We start from the raw sequence: 20,415 nt of genomic DNA, 5'->3' as shown, positions 1-20,415 counted from the left end.
TTTAAAAATTGCATGGGAAAATGGAAGAATTCACATCAGTGAAAGAACATTAAATGCTGGATAATGAATACTTCAATTTTTTTCTGATCAGTAAAACCCAACAAGATCCTACCCAAGTTCAACGTTGGAATCCCACCAGGCTACGAGTGCTTCCCTTATCTATTGCTAACATTCAGCCTTGCCATCACAATTAACCTAAAAAGCAACATTAAATGACCACAAATAAAAATAATAAAATTTTTAAATAAATCTCAATGAAAATATTTAAAGCTTTGAATGATGTAAATGATATTTGAATTAATTAATAACAATTATCTCCCTTTAGCAACTGCGGCACGTAAGTAATACACGATGATCATTGATATTTCGACTTCTTATTAAACATCCCGTATTAACTTTAAAAAAATATTTCTTCCATTATATTCATCACTACTCATCTTTCTACTGTTCTTATTACATGCAAGGAAAATTCTGTAAAGTGTACACTGACATTTGTATTTAAAATTTTATTCTGTTTCAAGAAGACTGGAACACCATTGGACACACAATGTGTTTCTACCCAGAGATCTTGTTCATAAGACATTTGTTCCTCTTCCAACCTAACTGCAAACTCCCCATGCTGACCCTCAGGCAGGGTCAGTAGCTCAGTATAATGTTTGTGCTGTGTCCTTTATTTTACCTGTTTGAAGGCACGTCGCACATTAATGTCCCAATATAGGACATTCAACCAAAAGTCTTCTAGAGAACAAGTAGAGCAAAACAGGATAAAAAAGGAACCTTTGCGTTTGAGATGAAAGCATAGAATTTTTTTGTTCTTTAAACCAATGAATTGGATTGAGTTGGTGTTTAAATCCACTTTATGCACAGTAAGGCTAAACGGGACTGGACCTACAGTTCAAAGTGGGATCCGAACTACTATGTACCTCTGCCTGGTATCGAACCCGGGATCCCTTGATTACAATGTCGCTACCACTGCACCATTAGGAGGCCCTTTTTAACCAATGCATTGGGTACGTTATTATTGTGAAAGACGTAATTGTAAAGAAATTTGATAGGAAAATCCGAATAAAACACAAATTGTAGATTGATTTTTACATGTTTTGATATATTCTAGACCACACTTTAAATGCACATTCAAAATGTATCTTAACATTATTTCATTCATAAAAAAATACAAACATGCACATTTTACTTCACTTAGCCAACAACTTTTCTCACTTTCTGAAGCTTCACCTTTGTGGAGGGAGCTACAATTTTGTTACGTACTTTGCATTTTTCATTGTAAGTAGACTCCACATTTTATTACATTTTTATAAGTATTTTAATCGTAAATAATGAAAGAAAAAATCTGTTAAAAATAATATAAAACATGTATCTTGATTTGTCTTCCAAATTTTCGGACAAACCTCGATTCTTCAAGTATGGGAGAAAAGAATGTGTTGTGAACACAACATCAACAGAACAACAAGTTTTTGTACTTTTAAATTTTATTAAGTACCTCAAACAGAACACATACTGTTTTCTCCCATCTTTGAAGAAGTATTAGGGTTGGTCTGAAAATCTGCAAGACAAAACAAGATGCCTTTTATATTTTATCTTGTTTTTAATATGTTGACATGGGGCATGAAATACTCCCTTTTAATGAAGAAACTCTCTATTGTTTTATGAGAAAATTACCTTTGGCCCTTTCAGGGCCAAATTTAACTTTATGGCAAAAAAAATAATAAACACAAATATGAATTTGCCATTCTGCATTTCACAATGCATGCAAATGTTAATTACTTTTTTACTTACTGCTTCACACACAATACTTCTAACAGGAAATTTAACAAATCATTTCAGGCTTATAATCACTTACAGCTTACCGTGATTACAGTCCTATCTATCATCACCGCAAAAACAAGATGAATGTTTTTACACAATTCCACACAATCTCTTCAGCAACCATACTTTACTATACTCTAATACTTCAAAGACTTTTAGACTTCTTGTACTTCTTCAACGTCTCATGTGATGGAAGATCTCATTTGCTTCACAGTATTTTGCAAACTGATTACAGCAACTGCTCACTAATCGTAAGTAAGGTGAAATGTTCTTTCGTGATCTCTCCGGAGAAGATCGTGAAGCTTGGACACTTCGTCCAACTGCTTTTGCATCTGAGTTGTCGTTTGGTCGACCCACTGGAGGGAATTCATATGTGCATTTAGGATGCGTCCAATCTGCACAATCTACGAATATAATAATAAAGATTTTATTTGGTATCATAATTTGATATGAAACACCACATGCAAACAGCAGAGCAAATATGCTGTTTAATTTTCATGCCTACAATATGTGATTGGTGCTTTGGTTCTCATTTAAAATACATGAAAACTGTAAATTTTCCTTTTCATCATGCTAATATGCTATATTACTTTCAAAACATAACAGACCAACAACCTATGAAACAGCACCAAACTTGCAAAAGTTTTACACACCATTTGCCTTCCCACATATACATATATAAACAGTAAAGCTGTTGGTAAAAAAGTGAAATCCTTCACTGAATGAATTATGTATATTCTTCAAAGTTTTGTTAAAAAACTATAAGAACTACAGATGTAGAAGATAAAAATATTGATCCCTTACCGGATCTTTGCTGTCTTCATTTCGACTTGTTTCATTCAAATGTTCGATTATTTCCTTCAGATCTTCTGACATCTGCTTCAACTGTGCATCCATGTTTTCGGCCATTCTGTACCTACGGGGAACAAAGAAAAATGCAATTACAACATCAGTGACCAAACAAATGAGGACTGAACAGATACTTGTAAATGTTCACTCTTTTCCCAATTCCCTCCGAGAGTGATGCTTAACATTTAAAATGTTCAAAATATTGATTAATATTAGCGGGTGACTATTCCACTGCAATTATAAGCATCAATTTACCAGTTTTGCTTCAAAATATTCACTAGTTAAATCAGAAAATCAAAACACCTGCTATGTAATCACAAAATATAGTTTTTCACACAACACTGGTGCAAAAGAAATGGAAATTTTGAACTTTATAAAATTTCCAGGACAACTGGTCTTCACAGAGGTGCCATGCTATCGGTAAATAAAATCCAATGATACATTATAATAACAATATATCAGCAGCATCATTATTATTAACTAAAAAAAACCTTTTTCGTATAATAAAAAATACAACAAAATTAATAGATTGGCCAACTTCATTCGTTAAGAACTTTGTAACAAATACAGAAATTCCAAAGTGGAATTGTGTACGCCTAAGACCACAACTCCGTGATATGTGCCCGTGATCAATGTCTGAGCTATCAAACCCATCCACTTTTCATTTTTCCATTCTTCTGTCTGGCCTGTGTTCAGTATCTTTTACAAGGACCCAGCAATTTGTTAAAATCCAACTGAAAATGATGCAACATATATGTTAAAGCAGCAAGCATTTATAACAGGTGTGGTTCAACTAAGCTCAATGTAATCAATGTGCAATTTAACTCAACGCATTATTGTTCTTTCTTTCTTTCCAGTACAAAGTTTAAGAATAAGCATTTCCAGATTGTGAAAGGAATATTTTGAGAATCATACTTATTTTGTTTTTGGTAGCATAAGTCACTGCAATGTTCATTTTACAAATTCTCAAAAGGTAAGAAACGTAATTTCCTACAAAACATGTCAAGTAATGCAAAATTAACCCTTTAAACATGAAATTTAGTTTATTTGTCAACCCAACTTAACTGAAATCTTGATTACATTATGCCATATTCTCTGTGGAAAAATGTGTAATGGAAAATTGTCTTCTTTACATGAAACTTTGTAATCTTACAATATCTACATCGATGAATCTATAAATATATTAGCATAAAACACTTGTCCATTTATATCTTCAGCTCCAGAAAAAATTGAATGCATTTTCATCTTTTAAAAAATATTGGTTACAAAGAACGAAAATTTCATTTGGATGGAAATTCAATACTTGATGCTGACAGACATAAAAAAAGCAAACCACAGACACATGCCACATGCGCAGCACTTATTACAGATCATAAGAATCGCTCACGTGTGCTCTCTATCGGGATCTACAATAACCGTTGTTCCCAATTCCTTCTCCAGTGGAGCCAAGCAGTCTTCCAAATCTTTCTGCTGAGCCAAGATAAAATCCAATTCATGGTCCAGCTGCTGTTGTTCCAGTTTCACTTGCGTCACTGCATCATTCAACTCAATAATCTGCAATGGAAGAACATTTCATATTCATCAGATAGTTAAAATTTTAAAACCTATTCTTCCCTAAAATAACTATAATATAATATGCTACATTAATCATCCTGTCTCTATTATAAATTAGGGATGTATTGATAGAAGGTTTTGCCAATGTCGATAAATAGTACCAATCTGATACAGCATTGCCAATATTTCTTTAGGAGCATGAATGGTTTGTTACCCTCTTTAATAATGCATATATCTGGGTATGTACAGTGGGTTTGGCCTTGAAAAAAAACTGCATATTTAGAGATTCACTTTACAAATCTAGGGCATATGAATGATATGTTTATACCCATAAGGTGGTACAATTTTGCACTAAAAACAAGCTCCGGGGAGTATGCTGATGATGGAGCACTTGTCACCCAAAACCCGCCAGGCCAGGATGTAAGGGTCAGGCTCCGACAACAGGACCCCGAGTTTTATGAGATACACATCATGATCCTCGGGTAGCACTGGGATAAATGCCTGAACCGAGGAGGAACTATGTTGAGAAGTAGCGTATGAAGTGTCCTTTCACGTGAATCCATTTGTATTCGTCTATTACCTACTGAAATTTACAGGCTTTGTATTCTTTTTTTCCGATCAGAGGACTGGTCAAATGAGTTTGTAAACAAATAACAACTGTGATCCAATTACTGAAACTGAGTGCTACTTTTCAACATAAGCGAACTACAAACAAATTATATTTCATATTTGCCCATTATTTCATTGCTGTATTGGCATATCTAAAGGCACAATTCAAGGAAATGGTATTAACAAGAGTACAAAGTCTAATTTTATGTTTATCCATGTTTTCAATACCATGAAAAATATGCATGAAATATGTTAGATGAAAATTACTGAGGGGTGCATAAAACCTACCTTTTCTCCATTACTAATAAGAAGCCTATCCCATGCATTGACTTGCGTTGCTTGGTTAATGAAAACCTTCTCCTGTTCTTCCAGCTCCAGTGTCCACTTATTGATCGCTTCTTCCAGTTGGCAGAAGTTCATAGAGCTCACCGGGGCAGTTGAGGAGGCCGTTGTTCTGCACAGGAAAATATATCACTTAGTGTAAAATTCTGTACATGCCAGAAAAATGATAGCGTGGTGTAAAATTTAGTCTATGGTGACAGATGATTTGAGGATAAATGTGGATGCAAAAATTCAGGAAAACAGGCCATTCGTCATTTCTAAATTGCATGAACAGTTTCCAACAGTCTCTCACTCCATTTTTAGGCAGTCAGTTGAAAGGCTTGGTAGCAACAAAAACATGCGACAATTAATATGGCGACTATGTAGGTAAACAGTGTAATTTATGTAGTCACACTGTGCATTAAATGTATCTCACAAAATTATTTGCATTTTTTACACCTATCGACTCCTTTCTTTCTGAACATGTGAACGTGCATAACTGTCAGAAATCAGTTTTCTTTTTTTTTATATGAGATTGATTAAAATTATCATGGCCTGATAGAAATTAATTTGGGAATCAGACTTCCTCGTTAGATTCATCCATATTAATGAATAATGAATAGGTTGAAAAGGAAATGACTACTATTTTAACGACCAGATAGTCTCATATGCAATTCTTTGAGCATTTTAAAGCAAAAACTCATAGAATGCACTGGTATACAAAGTAACCACGATGGACGTCTTATGTTTTAACAGTTAGAGGGCTGCATAGTCTGCCTTTTACCTACCCACTGCCCGCTTGCTCGCGAGGACAGGTATACCTGCTCGCCTGCCCATGGCAACGAGTCGACTTGCATCTTTACCCAGGTTCTTGGTCTTCAAGGCACTCTGCGCTTACAAGGTAACTGGGCATTTAACAAGACCCGGGTGCCTGCAAAACCTGCTGGAAGGAAACAGCCCTCCGGCAGCGTGTCGCTCCAGGTGTTTCATCACCACGTGGACGGCTGCAGCCAGTGTTGCCTACTTACGTAGCTCCTAAATCCTACGAAGTCCTATGAGGAGCTCTCTCCTCCAAGGAGAATTTATATACTTAGCGATTTCAGTTCAGCGTAAGCAGTTTTTATCTTACTGCCAGGAAATGCACGCAATATTACAGCTTAATTTATCTAAATGAATGATCGAGCAAACAAAAATCTCCTCACTGAAAACTAATTGTTTTTCATTGCATGGTGCCTTAACCAGGCATGCAGTGGCGTAACCAGAGGGAGGGGCAGGGGGCATTGCTCACAACCTTGGACGGAAAGTAAGTCTAGCGGAGGGGTCAGGGTGGGGGTCAAACATTAAAGCACAAGAAAAAACAGGCTAGCAGAATTAAAGAGTAGCAGGGCTAAAGGGTACTCAAGATGGAATTAAATTTCATATTTTTCTTGCATTTTCCTTCCAGACAGCCAAGGGCACCTGCAGAGGGGGAATGGAGGGGTAATTGCAACCCCTTGATTTCAAATTTTATGAAAGTAGAAATATATTATAAAATATATACAGTCTCATCAAGTTCAATGCCGTAGCAAAGGGGTAGCCGGAGACGGTCCTGAGCGCCGAACGATCTAAGTGAGAAAAGTTTTAAAACAGAGAATGCTATGGCGGCCCATGATATTATTTGCTATTAATGTTGGTTTGTTACGAGTTGGATGAATTGATCATGTAATACGTCGCTCCATGTGAAAATAAAATATTGTAGATGGAAATTTTACATGCCATATGTACAGGGTGCGGCAGAACCAACTAAGCAGTTTTAAGGAGCAATAAAAAGTTAATCTGGATATATAGAGAAAAAATGTATTTGTTTTCTAAATTAGTACAATATACCATTTTACATTCATTTAGTTTTGAAAATAATGTCCTCAAGATGGCGGCCGTCAGCATCAATACATTGTTGTAGACGATCCATGAAGTTTCGAGCAGCTCTTGCACACATATCGCGGGGTATGGCATTCACTTCGTCAACAATCCGCTCTTTTAACTCTGGTAGGGTGTGAGGGCGGCTTTTGAAAACCTTTTCCTTCAGATATCCCCAAAGAAAGTAATCACAAATGCTGAAATCTGGTGACCGCGCAGGCCACCGGACATCACCCCTCAAAGAGACGAGGCGTCCCGGAAACATTTCTCTCAAAACATCAAGTGAAATTCGAGCTGTGTGAGCAGTAGTTCCATCCTGTTGGAACCACAAGTCCCCCAGTCCATGTTCTTCAACAATCTCGTCCATTCTTGGTTGCAGAAAATTTTGCAACATTGAAACATAACGTGTGGAATTCACTGTCACTGTCACTCCTTCCTCCTCAAAAAAGTAAGGGTCTACCATGCCAAATTGTGATATGGCACACCACACTGTCACTTTAGGAGAATGTTGCGGTCTTTCATGAATAATGCGGGGGTTATGTTCAGCCCAGTAGCGAAAGTTTTGCTTATTCACGCACCCACAAAGATGAAAATGTGCCTCGTCACTACTGAAGAAAGCTGCATTCGGAGGGATCTGAGCAAGCATTTGCTCACACAGATTTTTACGGTTGGCGTAGTCTGCTGGGCGTAATTCTTGAGCAATCATTATTTTGAAAGGATGGAACTTCAAATCGCAGTGCAGAATCCTTCTCAAACTGCGGTCTGAAATCCCCAATGCAACAGCATGTCGTCGAGCAGAACGTTGCGGCGATTGTTGAACTGCTGTTCTCACCCGCTGCACATTTTCTGGCGTTCTGGTGGATCTGCGTCGGCCATGTGTATCTCTTCTTAGTGTGCTACCAGTTTCCTCCAACTGCCGAACTCACGACCAAATTGTGTTTGCATTAGGAACGGCATTGTTGCGTGGAATGTTGAACTGGCGCCGAAAAGCTCGTTGTGTAGCGATCACAGATCTGTTGTTTTCATAATACGCGCGAACGGCAAAACCACGATGTGCACCGGTCCAGACCATCTTAGCTACTGATAAGGGGTCCACCACAGCTCCCGCGGTAATCGATAGAAACTGCTTAGTCGGTTCTGCCGCACCCTGTATGTACATTCGGAATGTATTTATCATGCACTTTCTTTCTTTCAAAAACAGTTTGTGTGCTTGTTTTCCATTATTAACGAATGTGAAATCGACGTGTTGAAAAAAAATATTTCCAATCCTCTGTTTCAACACAAATGCGTGAGAACCGACTTCTACCCCCTTTTTGCATGATTTATGAGGATAATAATGCCTTTCATGCTACTTTATTACTATTATTGTGATTATTGTTGTTGGCACGTTTATCCAAGTACTTGCCCCCCCCCCCCCCCCCAAACGAGGGTAACGGCAATGCCCCTGGCTGGCTACGGCCCTGGTGTTTGCAGTAGAAGAGTGTGTTGTTCAACTCGCGACCTCAGCGTTGAACGTGACATGTTTCAGTCCTGCCCTATATCACTATATATACGTATATTGGTTGTTTACGACATATACTTATGGATCCTGTGCCACGGAAAACCTATTTCAATGTGTGTGTGTGTGGGGGGGGGTGGTAGCAACAGTCGTAAATCTCATTTCATTGGTGATGTGGCTTACGAAGCTTTGAGTTCCCTTTTTTTAAGTGGTGAAAATCTAGTGCAGTTGGCAACACTGCAGAACGGTGTGGGTCCGGTGCAGTTTCTACAGTTTCTACTCGAAGCAACTACGTCATGCAGAGGGAGGGGTCTGCAGTTGATGGAAAGAACGAACTGAGACCTACTAGGTATCGTAAGACTGCGGGTACCTGGCGGGTCTACAATGCCTGCCAGGAACGATCTGGGCAGGTGGGCATACAAGCTGCTCAAGCAAGGGTGTTGCGCAGGTTGCATGGTATTTTAGGAGCGATGTCTCGCGAACGGGTCTGCTCCAGGTCTTGTGCAGGCCTCTGTTAACAGTAATAAATATTATGAGCAACTTTTAATTGTTACAATGTTCAAACATCGGTATCGGTGAAGTCATTGTTGCTATCATATAAAAAAGAGTAAAGTGCTCACCTGTGCTTTGCACCATGCATATAGGGGGTGTGGAGTTAGGGGCCCAAACTTTCTTAATCATGGCCAAAGGTGGGGGTGATGTGATCAGCACCATGGCCTTGGCTGCCTTTACCCCTCAGTTTCCTCCAGGTACGCACTTTATATGACGCTGGGTGGGTGCCAAAGCTGCTTGAGCAGGTGGAAAAAAAATCCTCGTTCTTCCCTGCTGGGGATTGAACCTGAGTCTGTCGCATGGTAGTCGGATAGATGCCCTACGATTGAGCTACCTTGGCGAACCTATAATCTGGGTTTATTCTATATCTGGGATTTATGAAACATATGTAAAAGTTAAAAAAGCAGCTTTTCAAAAAGTTAAACAAATGCAATGGCATGCCTAGGATATTTCTACACTAGAATATAGCATAGACTACCAAATAAAAAGTTACAATTGCCAACTGCTACAAAATTCTAGGAACACTAACGAAAAGATGCATGCCTACTTACGCTGTTGTTGTGGTCAATCCAGTCTGGGTAGTAGGTGCCACAGCCAACGTCTGACCCAGAGAGGCAGCTGTAGTAGTTCCGGTCGAGGTGGTCGGCAAGGAGAGAGAAAACCCGGTTCCCGGAGCAGTAGAGATGGGGAGCGAAATGGTCAAGCTGGGAACACCAGGTGTCGTAGCAGGTGCTGTTGTCGTGGCGGTGAGAGAGAACTTTGGCAGAGACGGAGCCGGCACGCTTGTTAAACCCCCAGACGTTTGCGCCTGCATTTGTGCTGGTTGGAACGAGAGAGTGGGTTTGTCTTGGGACACTGGAGCTGCAGAGGTGATGGCACCAAAAGAAAATCCCATGGAAGGTGCACTTGTTGAGGCAGATGTAGTTGTCACTGTCGACGTTGGAAGCTGGAATGTTAATCCACCTACAGGACCTAAGAGACAAGACATTCTCATGTTAATCTTTCATCATACACACATAAAAATAACATGAAAGACATGTTTAAGAATACATATATATGAGGAAGGTTCAATATTATGAAAGAAACAAACTATAAGCTAGCGAATCTGAAAACACTTCCATGTCCCCTTTAGCAATCAATTCCAGGTCCAATCCAGGGTGAAATTCATTATGGTAACCACCATGCTTGAGTTATATACATGTATGTACAATAGGCATTATTCAATGTGTGAGTATTTTAGTCAATATTCCATTGCAGGTTCTGTACTAAACCACGCATCAGGTTAAGTTTGCAGCAGGTTTTATGTATTAATCCGCACGAGTACGGCGCTCAGAATAATCCGTGCCAGTCCTGCCTGATCCGCCGAGCTCTTCGTATTGCAGACAATGAGAGAATCGGCAGTATTACCAAACCCTCAACACATCAAAACCGTACATGCATGTCTAGCTGAATATATTCTGCTTCTTTTGTCTCCTAAACCACACTATTTTTAAATTTTAAATCACTTTCTGTGCATAAACGGTGTAATAAATGTGTGAATGCTTGAATGCTGCCTAAAATAACATTCTGGCGAAACCATGCACCCAACAGACCTTGATTCAGCCATTCTCGTTGCTGTGTAGCTCTATTAGCAACGAATCACGATAAATGTAGGGTTAAAATAGTACGGTCTGCAACATTGGTGTCAGATGGATTGCCGATTCCACAAGTACTGCAACCGTCTTCAAGTCCCCCTCGACTCGCTCTTGAGTTTAAAGTGTTCATTCCCAGTTACCGACAGCCCAGTTGGCGATCTGCAGTTCCAAGTTCGTCTGCTCAGTGATTGCAACTGATCAGGTACATACCTGCTAATGTATATATTATTTTGTCTACATATTACAAATTAAATAACTGTTTCATTGCAAGTATGCAGTTATGTCGGAATAGAACCCGTTTCAACAGAACTATATTCTGCGCACAAGTTTGGATCAACATATGGGAAAAGTTGCTGCAAAGTTGACCTGACGCGTGGCTTACTTAGATAACTGGGCTCACATTTTTTATCGAAAGATAAAAACAAAAAAGTCAAGCAAGGAATTTGGAAAGAATGTACTAGCCTTCCTAGTTCATAGGACTAGTATTCTTATGACCTAAAAGTCACTAAAATATAAAAAAAAGTAAACATCTACTTATCATACGAAATTTTCATAAATATCCTAATAATTAAAATTTCTAAAATATTCTATCTAGTTTTTCATATTTTCTTCTCATAATCATAAATATTTCATTACTTATTTATTTATATTTTATACATTCCTACCAACTTGGAGCTGGAAACCCCAAATGGTTAGGATTAGAAAAAAATATATATTAGGCCTACCAAAAAATCTTGATTTTTCCCTTTTTGGAACAGTCAATAAAATACAGACAATTTTTTTTTACTTATTTACTATTAAGGCATCCATTTTCCAATATGGTAGCCATAGCACAATTTCCATTTTAGGGAACTTTTAGTACACTCGCTAGGAAGGAAAGTTTGACATTTCTGACAAATTTCTTGCTTGTCTATTTATTCAAAAATTATGCACATTATGTTGTAATCAGAATAAAGTTTTTGCAAGCAACATGACTTACATTTTATAAACAATACAATACAAAGTTAACTCACCAGTACTAGTAGTTGTAGCATCAATACTAGGAGCAACAGCAGATGTGGGAGGAACTGCTCCTGTGAATGCTGTTGGTGCAGTTGCTGTGGTAGATTGCCCAAATGCGAATCCCGTAGATGTACCAAAAGCCTGCCCAGTGGAACCAAGACCTGATGTGCCAAAAGAAATTCCCGACGTGGTGCCTGCGGTGGTACCGCTGGTAGTTTGCGCACCGAACGATAAACCACCAGTGGATAACGAACCAAATGGCAACTTTGGCTGTGTGCTTGCAGCGAAGGAAAATCCTGCAGGTGGTGCTGATGTTACCGGAGTTCCAAAACTTATGCTACCCGAAGTGGCCGTGGAGGAAACAGGGGCACCGAATGCAGGAGTGCTGATTGCAGTTTCCCCGGTAGATGCCAACGGTGCAGCAGCTCCAAAGGCAAAGCCACCAGCAGATGGTGCGGCCGTTGACGCTGGATTACCAAATGACAAGCCGGTTCCAATTGCACCCGGTGTGCCTCCAGCAGATCCAAAGTTAAATCCAGAAGTAGGCGCCGAAGGTCCAGTGGCTGAACTGAACGAAAATCCTCCAGGGGCAGCGGAAGTGGTTGTGGCCCCAAATGAGAAACCACCAGAAGCAACTGGAGTGGTGCTTGCACCACTGAAGATTGAACCAAATGCAGGAGTGGTAGTTGCTGTGGAGCCCGATGAACCAAATATAGAACCACCGCTTCCTCCCAAGACATTCTGAGCAGTTGTGGCTGGTGGTTGGCCAAAACCACCAGGTTGCTGACCACCTAGCATGATGACTGGCTATTGGTTTTTAACTGAAATAAAAATGCATACCATTACACAACACAGTTCTTCATAGTTCATATATATATAAATATATATCAATGGTTAGCACTCTTAACTTTCATCTTGAGACTAAGACAGTAAAAGAAAGTAACAGGAGAAACATTAAAAGGAAGGGAGAACTACACCAGGAACATAGGGTAAAAGATTCTCATTTGCCACCATTACGCTAATGCCCCCCCTCCCTCCAAAACACCATTTCATTACAGGCTGGGCGAGACCTTGGGACACTGTAGGAGAAATTCCCACCTGGTATCATAGAGACTAGAAATCATCCCAAAGTCTTCCATGTTGCAATATCCCACTTAGTTGGAGCGTTTGTATGCTTCATCCTTAAATGCCACCTAATATTTTTTGCAAACAGCAGCACATGACTGTAACTTTCATCATATCTCAAGATTAACTCTTCATATTACATTGCTTTTGTTTTCTGAATATAAACATATGGAATTATGACATTCTTGCATTTCAATGCAATACAAGTACTTAAGTTTTGTCAAAAGATGTTATTTTAAGGAAATTGATTTGGGTTTAAAAGAACAGGATTTTCAAATATGAGGATATAATTTAAACACACCATCAAACGAGAGGGTTGGGCCATATGGATTCACCAAACGAATATGTTCGGGCAAAGGTAAACAAAAGCAGGTCACCTAGTTGCCATGGTGCCTGAAAATTTTCACCTTACACCTGAATTTTCAAATCCAGTTCTAAAAATAAAAATAATAATTCAAGTTCACTTATGGCAGTTTCCATTACATTTTATTTGAAATAACGAGTACAGTAGATGTTTTTCTTCATTTTTGTATGTTTTTTGTATCAGATGTATCGTTAAATCAAAATAACACACATTCCATTATAAATTTTTGCTTTGTTGCTAGCCAAATTTCAAAATCTGCAGCAATATGGTAATCCAGTGCAATTACTGTTAATTCAATCTATTAATTGATCAGTGACGAGCACTGAGGAGTAGCTAGTCTAGCACTGACAGATCAATCATCTCACGCATAAATTATACCAGGTGCATCAAAAAAATGTATACACACTTTGAACTGTCATAGAAAATTTATTTTCCAACCTACAAGGTTAAATTTCTGGGAAAAGAAAGGCTACAGTCCAATTTGAAAAATTAGTGTACTTTCTGGTCAAACTGAATGTTCCAAATGGTGGTTAAAGTAAATGTTCAAAATGTTGGCCTTCAGCTTCGATACATTCCTGAGTACGAGTCACGACTGACTCCGTACTTCGCACCAAAATGTCCAATGGGATTTCTGCACACACCGCTTGAATCTCATCCCAAAGTGTGTCCAGGTTACCTGGTTTACAATGGTACACCTCGAACGACTGTGCCCCATAAGAAAAAATCAAGCGGCGTAACATCTGGAGAGCATGCTGGAAACTCGATTGGTCCCCTGCATCCTATCCACTGGCCTGGTACATTTTGATCCAGGTATGCTCGTACATCCCTATGATAGTTGGTAATAAAACCTGTCATTACCGTACATTGCACGAATGGCAGGGAAAATGGAATCAGCAAGCATTGTTAGGTACTTTTCTCCAGTTACAGTACCTTCAAAACGGAAAGGACCAATGAGTCCCCTAGGAGACAAACCACACCACACATTTACCCCAGGCAAATTTACAGCCTTTTCAACAGTAATGTGAGGATTATCTTCAGCCCAGTACATACAATTATGCCTACTGACAGTTCCATTAAGTGTGAATTGAATGTACGTCCGCCATGTTGATGTTACTCCCTTGCCACTAACTGGGTTGCACAGCTAGATCCATGATTCTGCTGCCACCTGTTGAGGAAACATAACATCCTTTTTCCCCACAAATTTAACCTTGTAGGTAGGAAAATAAATTTTCTATGACAGTTCAAAGTGTGTGTACATTTTTTTGACGCACCCGGTATTTAAATTGCAATATTTATTGTCTTTTGGAAGCGACAGTTCATATGCAACACTTTTTTTCACGTGCTTCTCACCCTTCGGTAATCGCTAAGCAGCCTGAAAGGAGCTACTCCAGCTGGCCTTTCCACTGCCAGACCAGTTTCAGATGCTGTCTCAGAAAGGGAAGGAAACACATGTGTGTTTACTCCCACGCCTCCTCGCCTGGAACTCTCCGGCCACAGCCATGGTTGAAAGCCCATTTTTTTTTCAGGTATACCTGTCTATCGCCTACATAGGAGATAAGGATGAGTTTCCCTCGATTTTCTTTTATTTCAACCGAGAAACTCGGGGATGTAATCCCAATGTTTACACCACAAATCTTATGCATTATGTTTAGGTATAATTATGGCTTAAAGTCTTATTATTTATGAAATGAGAAAGTGAGTATTTTGTGTGCAGACGAATTACTAGAAACATTCCTCTCTCTCCAGTAAGAAATGAAATTACGTAAAAAAAAAGTATTTCGTTTTAGTAGTATCATCATCTTTCATTGCACTAATATCTTGTCTGCAAGTCAAGTAGAGAACTAATCAATACACTTTGATAGGTTAACAATCTGAAATTTGGGTACTACTTTACTATACCGGAGACACCTATCAATGATTTATTTCGCAAATTTTTACATTGATAACGTACTATTCTGCATTGTGGAACATTTCTTTAGGTGAAATAATGGATTTCTAACGAAAATAATGTTTATTTCTTACATACGATAGCCCCACGAACCATCACGGGGACGAGGTATGCCTACTAGGTTAGGTTCCATTAACACTCCTTTCCTTCAATTTAGCATATACGGACAACATCGGAATTACAAATTCCACGGCATCTTCCACACCCGGCAACAACTTCACGACGCATCCTCGACACATCATGTTGTAGCAGCAGCAATAGCACGTATTGTGCTCTCGTGCAGGAAGCAAATGGCGGCAGCAGCAATAGCACGTCGGAAATAGATTTTCGTAGAAAACCACATGCATTCACATTAAAATGGATCAAAACTACATTCCCGAACATCAACAACGCTACAGAAAATAATTTGCGTAAGTACTTCCTCCTGTAAATTTGAAGAAATCCGTCTCCGGTATAGTAAAGTGTTACCGAAATTTGTATATTCATGAAGGGGTTGGGGCTTAGTGTATTGTACTCTGTCAGATAAAGTGCCATGAAAAACTGTACAAGAGTAAAATTACATACACAAAACCTCTTTATCAGTTTTTTTGCTGTGCTAATTTACATTTTTGCCATTCATGTAATTTTTCCGATTTTAATTGCGATGCGACAATAAAAATGGCTAACGAACTCATGGTAGCGATGAGGAAAGTCCTCCAACATTCATACTGTACTTGGAATTTGAACTCAATGCCTTTCTTTGAGGCGATTATTGTTTTCAAAGAGGGCTCTCTTAAAATTGACTGTCTGCGTGTGTGCGCGTGCTTGCGTGAATAGGTGTAAGTCCTTCGTCCATATAGCACCGTACCATGAAGACTCATTTAGGGGTGGGGTACAGCTCCACATATTCTTGATTTCGGGCCATTTCGGAGGTAATGTGACCTGATCAGCAGCATGCTCTGGCAGCCTTAACCCCTCTTGTGTGCCCCCAGGTACCCCTTTAATTTGAGGTGTCGTGAGCCCGAGCCACTTTATGCAGGGACATAAGTAACCAAAAATAATCCCTTCTTGATCATTAACACTGGGTGGATATTTCATTTCAGTAAGATACACAAAGCTGCTTTTTAACGTTGAACACTTCCAACCTTCCAGGATTATTTTCCAAATGTAATCTGGGTGTTTGAAATATATTTTTTGTAGTATAAAGGTACATTTAGGGAGGCGAAAGGAAAGTGTAGATGCCTCGCTGCACATGCACTTACGCTGAACGTAGTGTTTAGGGTACTACATTACTATACCGGAGACACCTATCAATGATTTATTTCGCTATTTTTTACATTGATAATGTACTATTCTGCATTGCGGAACATTTCTTTAGGTGAAATAATGGATTTCTAACGAAAATAATGTTTATTTCTTACATACGATAGCCCCACGAACCATCACGGGGACGAGGTATGCCTACTAGGTTAGGTTCCATTAACACTCCTTTCCTTCAATTTAGCATATACGGACAACATCGGAATTACAAATTCCACGACATCTTCCACACCCGGCAACAACTTCACGACGCATCCTCGACACGTCATCTTGAAGCAGCAGCAATAGCGCGTATTGTGCTCTCGTGCAGAATGCAAATGGCGGCAGCAGCAATAGCGCGTCGGAAAGAGATTTTCGTAGAAAACCACATGCATTCGCATTAAAATGGATCAAAACTACATTCCCGAACATCAACAACGCTACAGAAAATGATTTGCGTAAGTACTTTCTCCTGTAAATTTGAAGAAATCCGTCTCCGGTATAGTAAAGTGTTACCGTGTTTAGTTTCAATTTTCAAATTCCATACTTGTATTTTATCTCAGGATTGCAATTTGTTATAGAAGTTATGCATTCAACGAGGAGATAATATCAGTTATCTGCCGGTTGCCTTTGGGTACCACTAACAAGTGTTTTTTTTAAAAAAAATCTTACAACATACCTTCACTAGTAGAACGCTATTGTCAGTAGGTTTTTGTTTGTGTGTGTGTTTTGTGGTACTGCTTTCTAGTTTCAAATACTACGTATTGCCCTTACATTATGTAAACGTAACGTACCTTGTTGGTTTACTGTGAAGCGAACTGCGAAGTCAAAGTGCGAAGTTGTCTGTGCTCGTGCTGCGAAGTTGGTCTCCATTATTGCACAACGCTAGGACAACCTTGCGTTCTGATGTCACCAGGAAAAACAGTTTTATTAAGGCTAGATGCCTAATATGTTAGGTTTAGGCTAGTTAGGTTTAGTTCTCTTAGAATAAATAATTCATTTGCAGTGTATTTATGCTAAGAGAACCAAACCTAACAGACTTAACCTAACAACGTCGTGGGAGTTGCGTTGCTCGTCTGAACGACAGAACGCACTGTTGTCCTAGCATTGTGCAATAAGGGAGACCCTTTTATCAGCAGGGGTCTTCCTCTCCGCACAACAGTTTTACTACCTTGTGTTCTAACTGGTTCTAACGTCAGACGAGGAATGCCTACGAGCAGAGATTAGATATAGCCTACGAGGTTACGTTAGGCCTGTTAGGTTAAGTTCCATTAGCATACAATGAAAAATTATTATTTAGGCTAAGAGAACTAAACCTAGCTAGCAGTGTCGGTCCCTCCATGGAACAGAGGGAACAGGCTGTTCCCTCCGACTTATCGCCCATTGAAGCTATTTAAATTATCTATATTAACATAATAAGAACACTTCTTTCTCCCGAAATCAACATTTCCAACTGCAGAGCAGATTATTAAAATATGACGTGTCTTTGTGGCCGCCAATTGTATAGCATACTACATACAAGTATCTCGTGTACACGCACGCGAACTCAAAACGTACGAAAGTTTAGATATATTAATTTATTTTATAAATGGAAAAGTGAGGGAAAGATAATTTTATAAAACTAGTGATATTATTATATTACAAATTATGCTTAAGTAAATCTTTGCCAACAAATCTGCAGAAGTAATCAAATGACACATAACAAATGCTAGCAAATATATGTGCTTTCAACGTCGCCTTTCCGCTTGAGGGATTTAGAGAAAACCTATGATATGGCATGCCACTTTCACTTGCACGAATTTACTTCAAACAACAAGGGAGTTTTCAGACTGAAGCGACAAGCGATATCGGAATTTCGTACAGAAGCATTCGATCTAAAGCAAACCATTCACCAGTCACGCTTGCGAAAATAACAGGCCTGGGCAATACAATGCACGGTATTGATAAAACGGCCCATTCCGAGCGACAAGCGACACCTGCAGTTTGTCGTCTCTCTTTAATTCGGAAGGTGGTGTTTATTTTTGAATGTTGTTTTCCAAGAGACACGCATCGTTGCAGTCTGAAAGCTTCCTTTCGAACCAATGCACCTGTCGCTTGAACTGGACTGTTGTTTTCTCAGTACCATGCATCGTGTCGCCTCGGTCTGTTGTATTCGTATGCAAGGTGAATTGTTTCCTTTAGAGTAAAGGGGCTGTTGCTTGTCGCTTCGGTGTGTAATCTCCGTGCCACCTAAAAGTGAATCCTCAGTGATCAATGAATTTTTTCGAACCGAAGCGACACGACAAGTTGCACGTGTCGCTCAGATTGTCACCTCGGTACGAACCACTGCTGTCGCGTGTTGCATCACAATACGCAGACAAAGGATCAACATGTTTATAACAAAATGCAAGTCGTACAAATCCTTTCCGGGTATCAATCCTTTCTTCGTTCTGCTTGTATCAACACGTTTCGTCTCTCTACGTCCTTCGGAAACCTACGAAGTGATATTTAACTCAATAAATTTGTTCCCGATCGAACTGTACAATCATATGCTACACAGCGGACTCCCTCTTTCCTTGTAAAAAAAGCTTCACTTTGCCATTTCATATTAACGTTCATAGCACTGTAATGATAACCGGATGTTCGAGGGGGACCAGAAAAGTGCGCATGCTCCGCAGTAGCTCCGCCTTTAACACCGTCTATTGCGTCGTAGTGATAGTTTTGAATGTAGTAAGTCCATATTTTCCTAATTTCATTGCAAAATTGCGTCTGTCATTCATAACGAACTCGAAAAATCTTCTACAGTAGTGCATTATATTACGACAGGCATGGGAGATGGGGGGGGGGGGCAAGTGCAGGTCACCTGTTCCCCTGCCTGATTTAGCTCCGCACGCCACTGCTAGCTAGCCTAACCTGAGAACGGTGCCGTATTATGAACTCCCTGTATTCTGTAAAATTGGTGCTATGCTACATGTACTGAACGCTAACATATTGTACTAAATTACCCAATAAGTCAACGAAATGAACAATGCCAAAAGCGGGTTGGAAACCTTTTGTCAAGGACGATTTTTTTTATTAAAAGTCTTCTTTGCTGTAGTTAAGAAAAACAGAATTGTAGAGGAACGAGAGGCACTTAAGACAACATTGGGTAAGGCCCGGAATTTGATGCAGGGTGCACCAGAACATATTCTCGCCCTGAACGCTAGCTAGGGATCTGAATGTACACATGTCAATTTCAACCTTGCTGTCATACAAATACTTTTTCAAAATTTGGAAATATGTTTCTGGAGTGTATATTATTGGGGGGGAGATTGATATCAACAATACTACTTACACGCACTCACCCATATTTTGTATATACAGACAGGCAAGCACACACGCACCCTCACTGATATTTCATCGATGAATTGGGCTGGGCACCCCTAAGATGTAACCCCTCCGAGTTACATCTACGACAAGAACCATACAAGTGCAGTTAAAAACCATTGCGCAAGTGTTCCCAATTTCTATAGCTTAAGAATTGCATGCATCTCTTGTGTTTTGTCTAACGATTGATTAAATCAAATACTGAATATTGTCGGAAAGCAATACCCAAAACGTTAGACTGAAATGTTATATTTATCACAAAAATAAATGTACGTGCATTAGGTGGAGGAACAGCCGAAAACTGAACCTCTCCCCTTAATAAAGAAAAAATAATTTAATTGAATACAAATTCTACATAACTAAGTACATCCACTAAGTACATACTGGTGTCATTAAAGAGAAACCTCAACAAATCAGAGGCTGTCCTTTGTTCTAGCATCAGTACAATACATTCATTTGCAAATAATAATAATAATAAGTATAGGCTACTGAAGTTGTGATGTTCAATTTATCACCTACATAACACCCACCCAGATATGACTTTACGAAGGAAAGGGGTGGTCTTTATTTCTTAGAAATAGGTCACAACTATGTTTTCCATCTCACATTTGACATT

The 20,415-nt window shown here is 39.3% G+C and overlaps 1 protein-coding gene across 2 annotated transcripts; it reads right to left on the bottom strand.

Annotated features, from left to right (window-relative positions):
- Positions 1-1,084: 1,084 nt before the first annotated feature.
- Positions 1,085-17,531, bottom strand: LOC146002925 (uncharacterized). Of its 2 annotated transcripts, none has more exons than XM_083141080.1 (7): positions 17,249-17,531; positions 11,751-12,560; positions 9,655-10,075; positions 5,125-5,290; positions 4,061-4,227; positions 2,629-2,740; positions 1,085-2,228 (listed from the first exon to the last, which is right to left on the bottom strand). In XM_083141080.1, the coding sequence occupies exons 2-7, from the start codon at positions 12,535-12,537 to the stop codon at positions 2,070-2,072; spliced, it is 1,812 nt and encodes a 603-aa protein (XP_082997206.1). In that variant the 5' UTR covers positions 12,538-12,560; positions 17,249-17,531; the 3' UTR covers positions 1,085-2,069. The 2 variants fall into 2 exon arrangements, with proteins under 2 accessions (XP_082997206.1, XP_082997205.1); XM_083141079.1 differs by lacking the exon at positions 17,249-17,531 and adding an exon at positions 17,134-17,239.
- Positions 17,532-20,415: the final 2,884 nt, after the last annotated feature.

The sequence above is a fragment of the Lepisma saccharinum genome, chromosome 19, assembly GCF_977018435.1.
Source record: "Lepisma saccharinum chromosome 19, izLepSacc3.1, whole genome shotgun sequence".
Taxonomy (NCBI): Eukaryota; Metazoa; Arthropoda; class Insecta; order Zygentoma; family Lepismatidae; genus Lepisma; species Lepisma saccharinum.
The sequence above is the reverse complement of the archived record's forward strand: the minus strand, read 5'-3'. Positions and strand labels throughout refer to the sequence as shown.

Excerpts from the sequence above, each read along its gene's own strand:
- LOC146002925 (XM_083141080.1), bottom strand. The coding sequence starts at position 12,537 with ATGCTAGGTGGTCAGCAACCTGGTGGTTTTGGCCAACCACCAGCCACA. Across the intron at positions 10,076-11,750 it reads TGCTACAACTACTAGTACTG|GTCCTGTAGGTGGATTAACA; the intron begins GTGAGTTAACTT and ends CTTGTCTCTTAG. Across the intron at positions 5,291-9,654 it reads GGATTGACCACAACAACAGC|AACAACGGCCTCCTCAACTG; the intron begins GTAAGTAGGCAT and ends TTTCCTGTGCAG.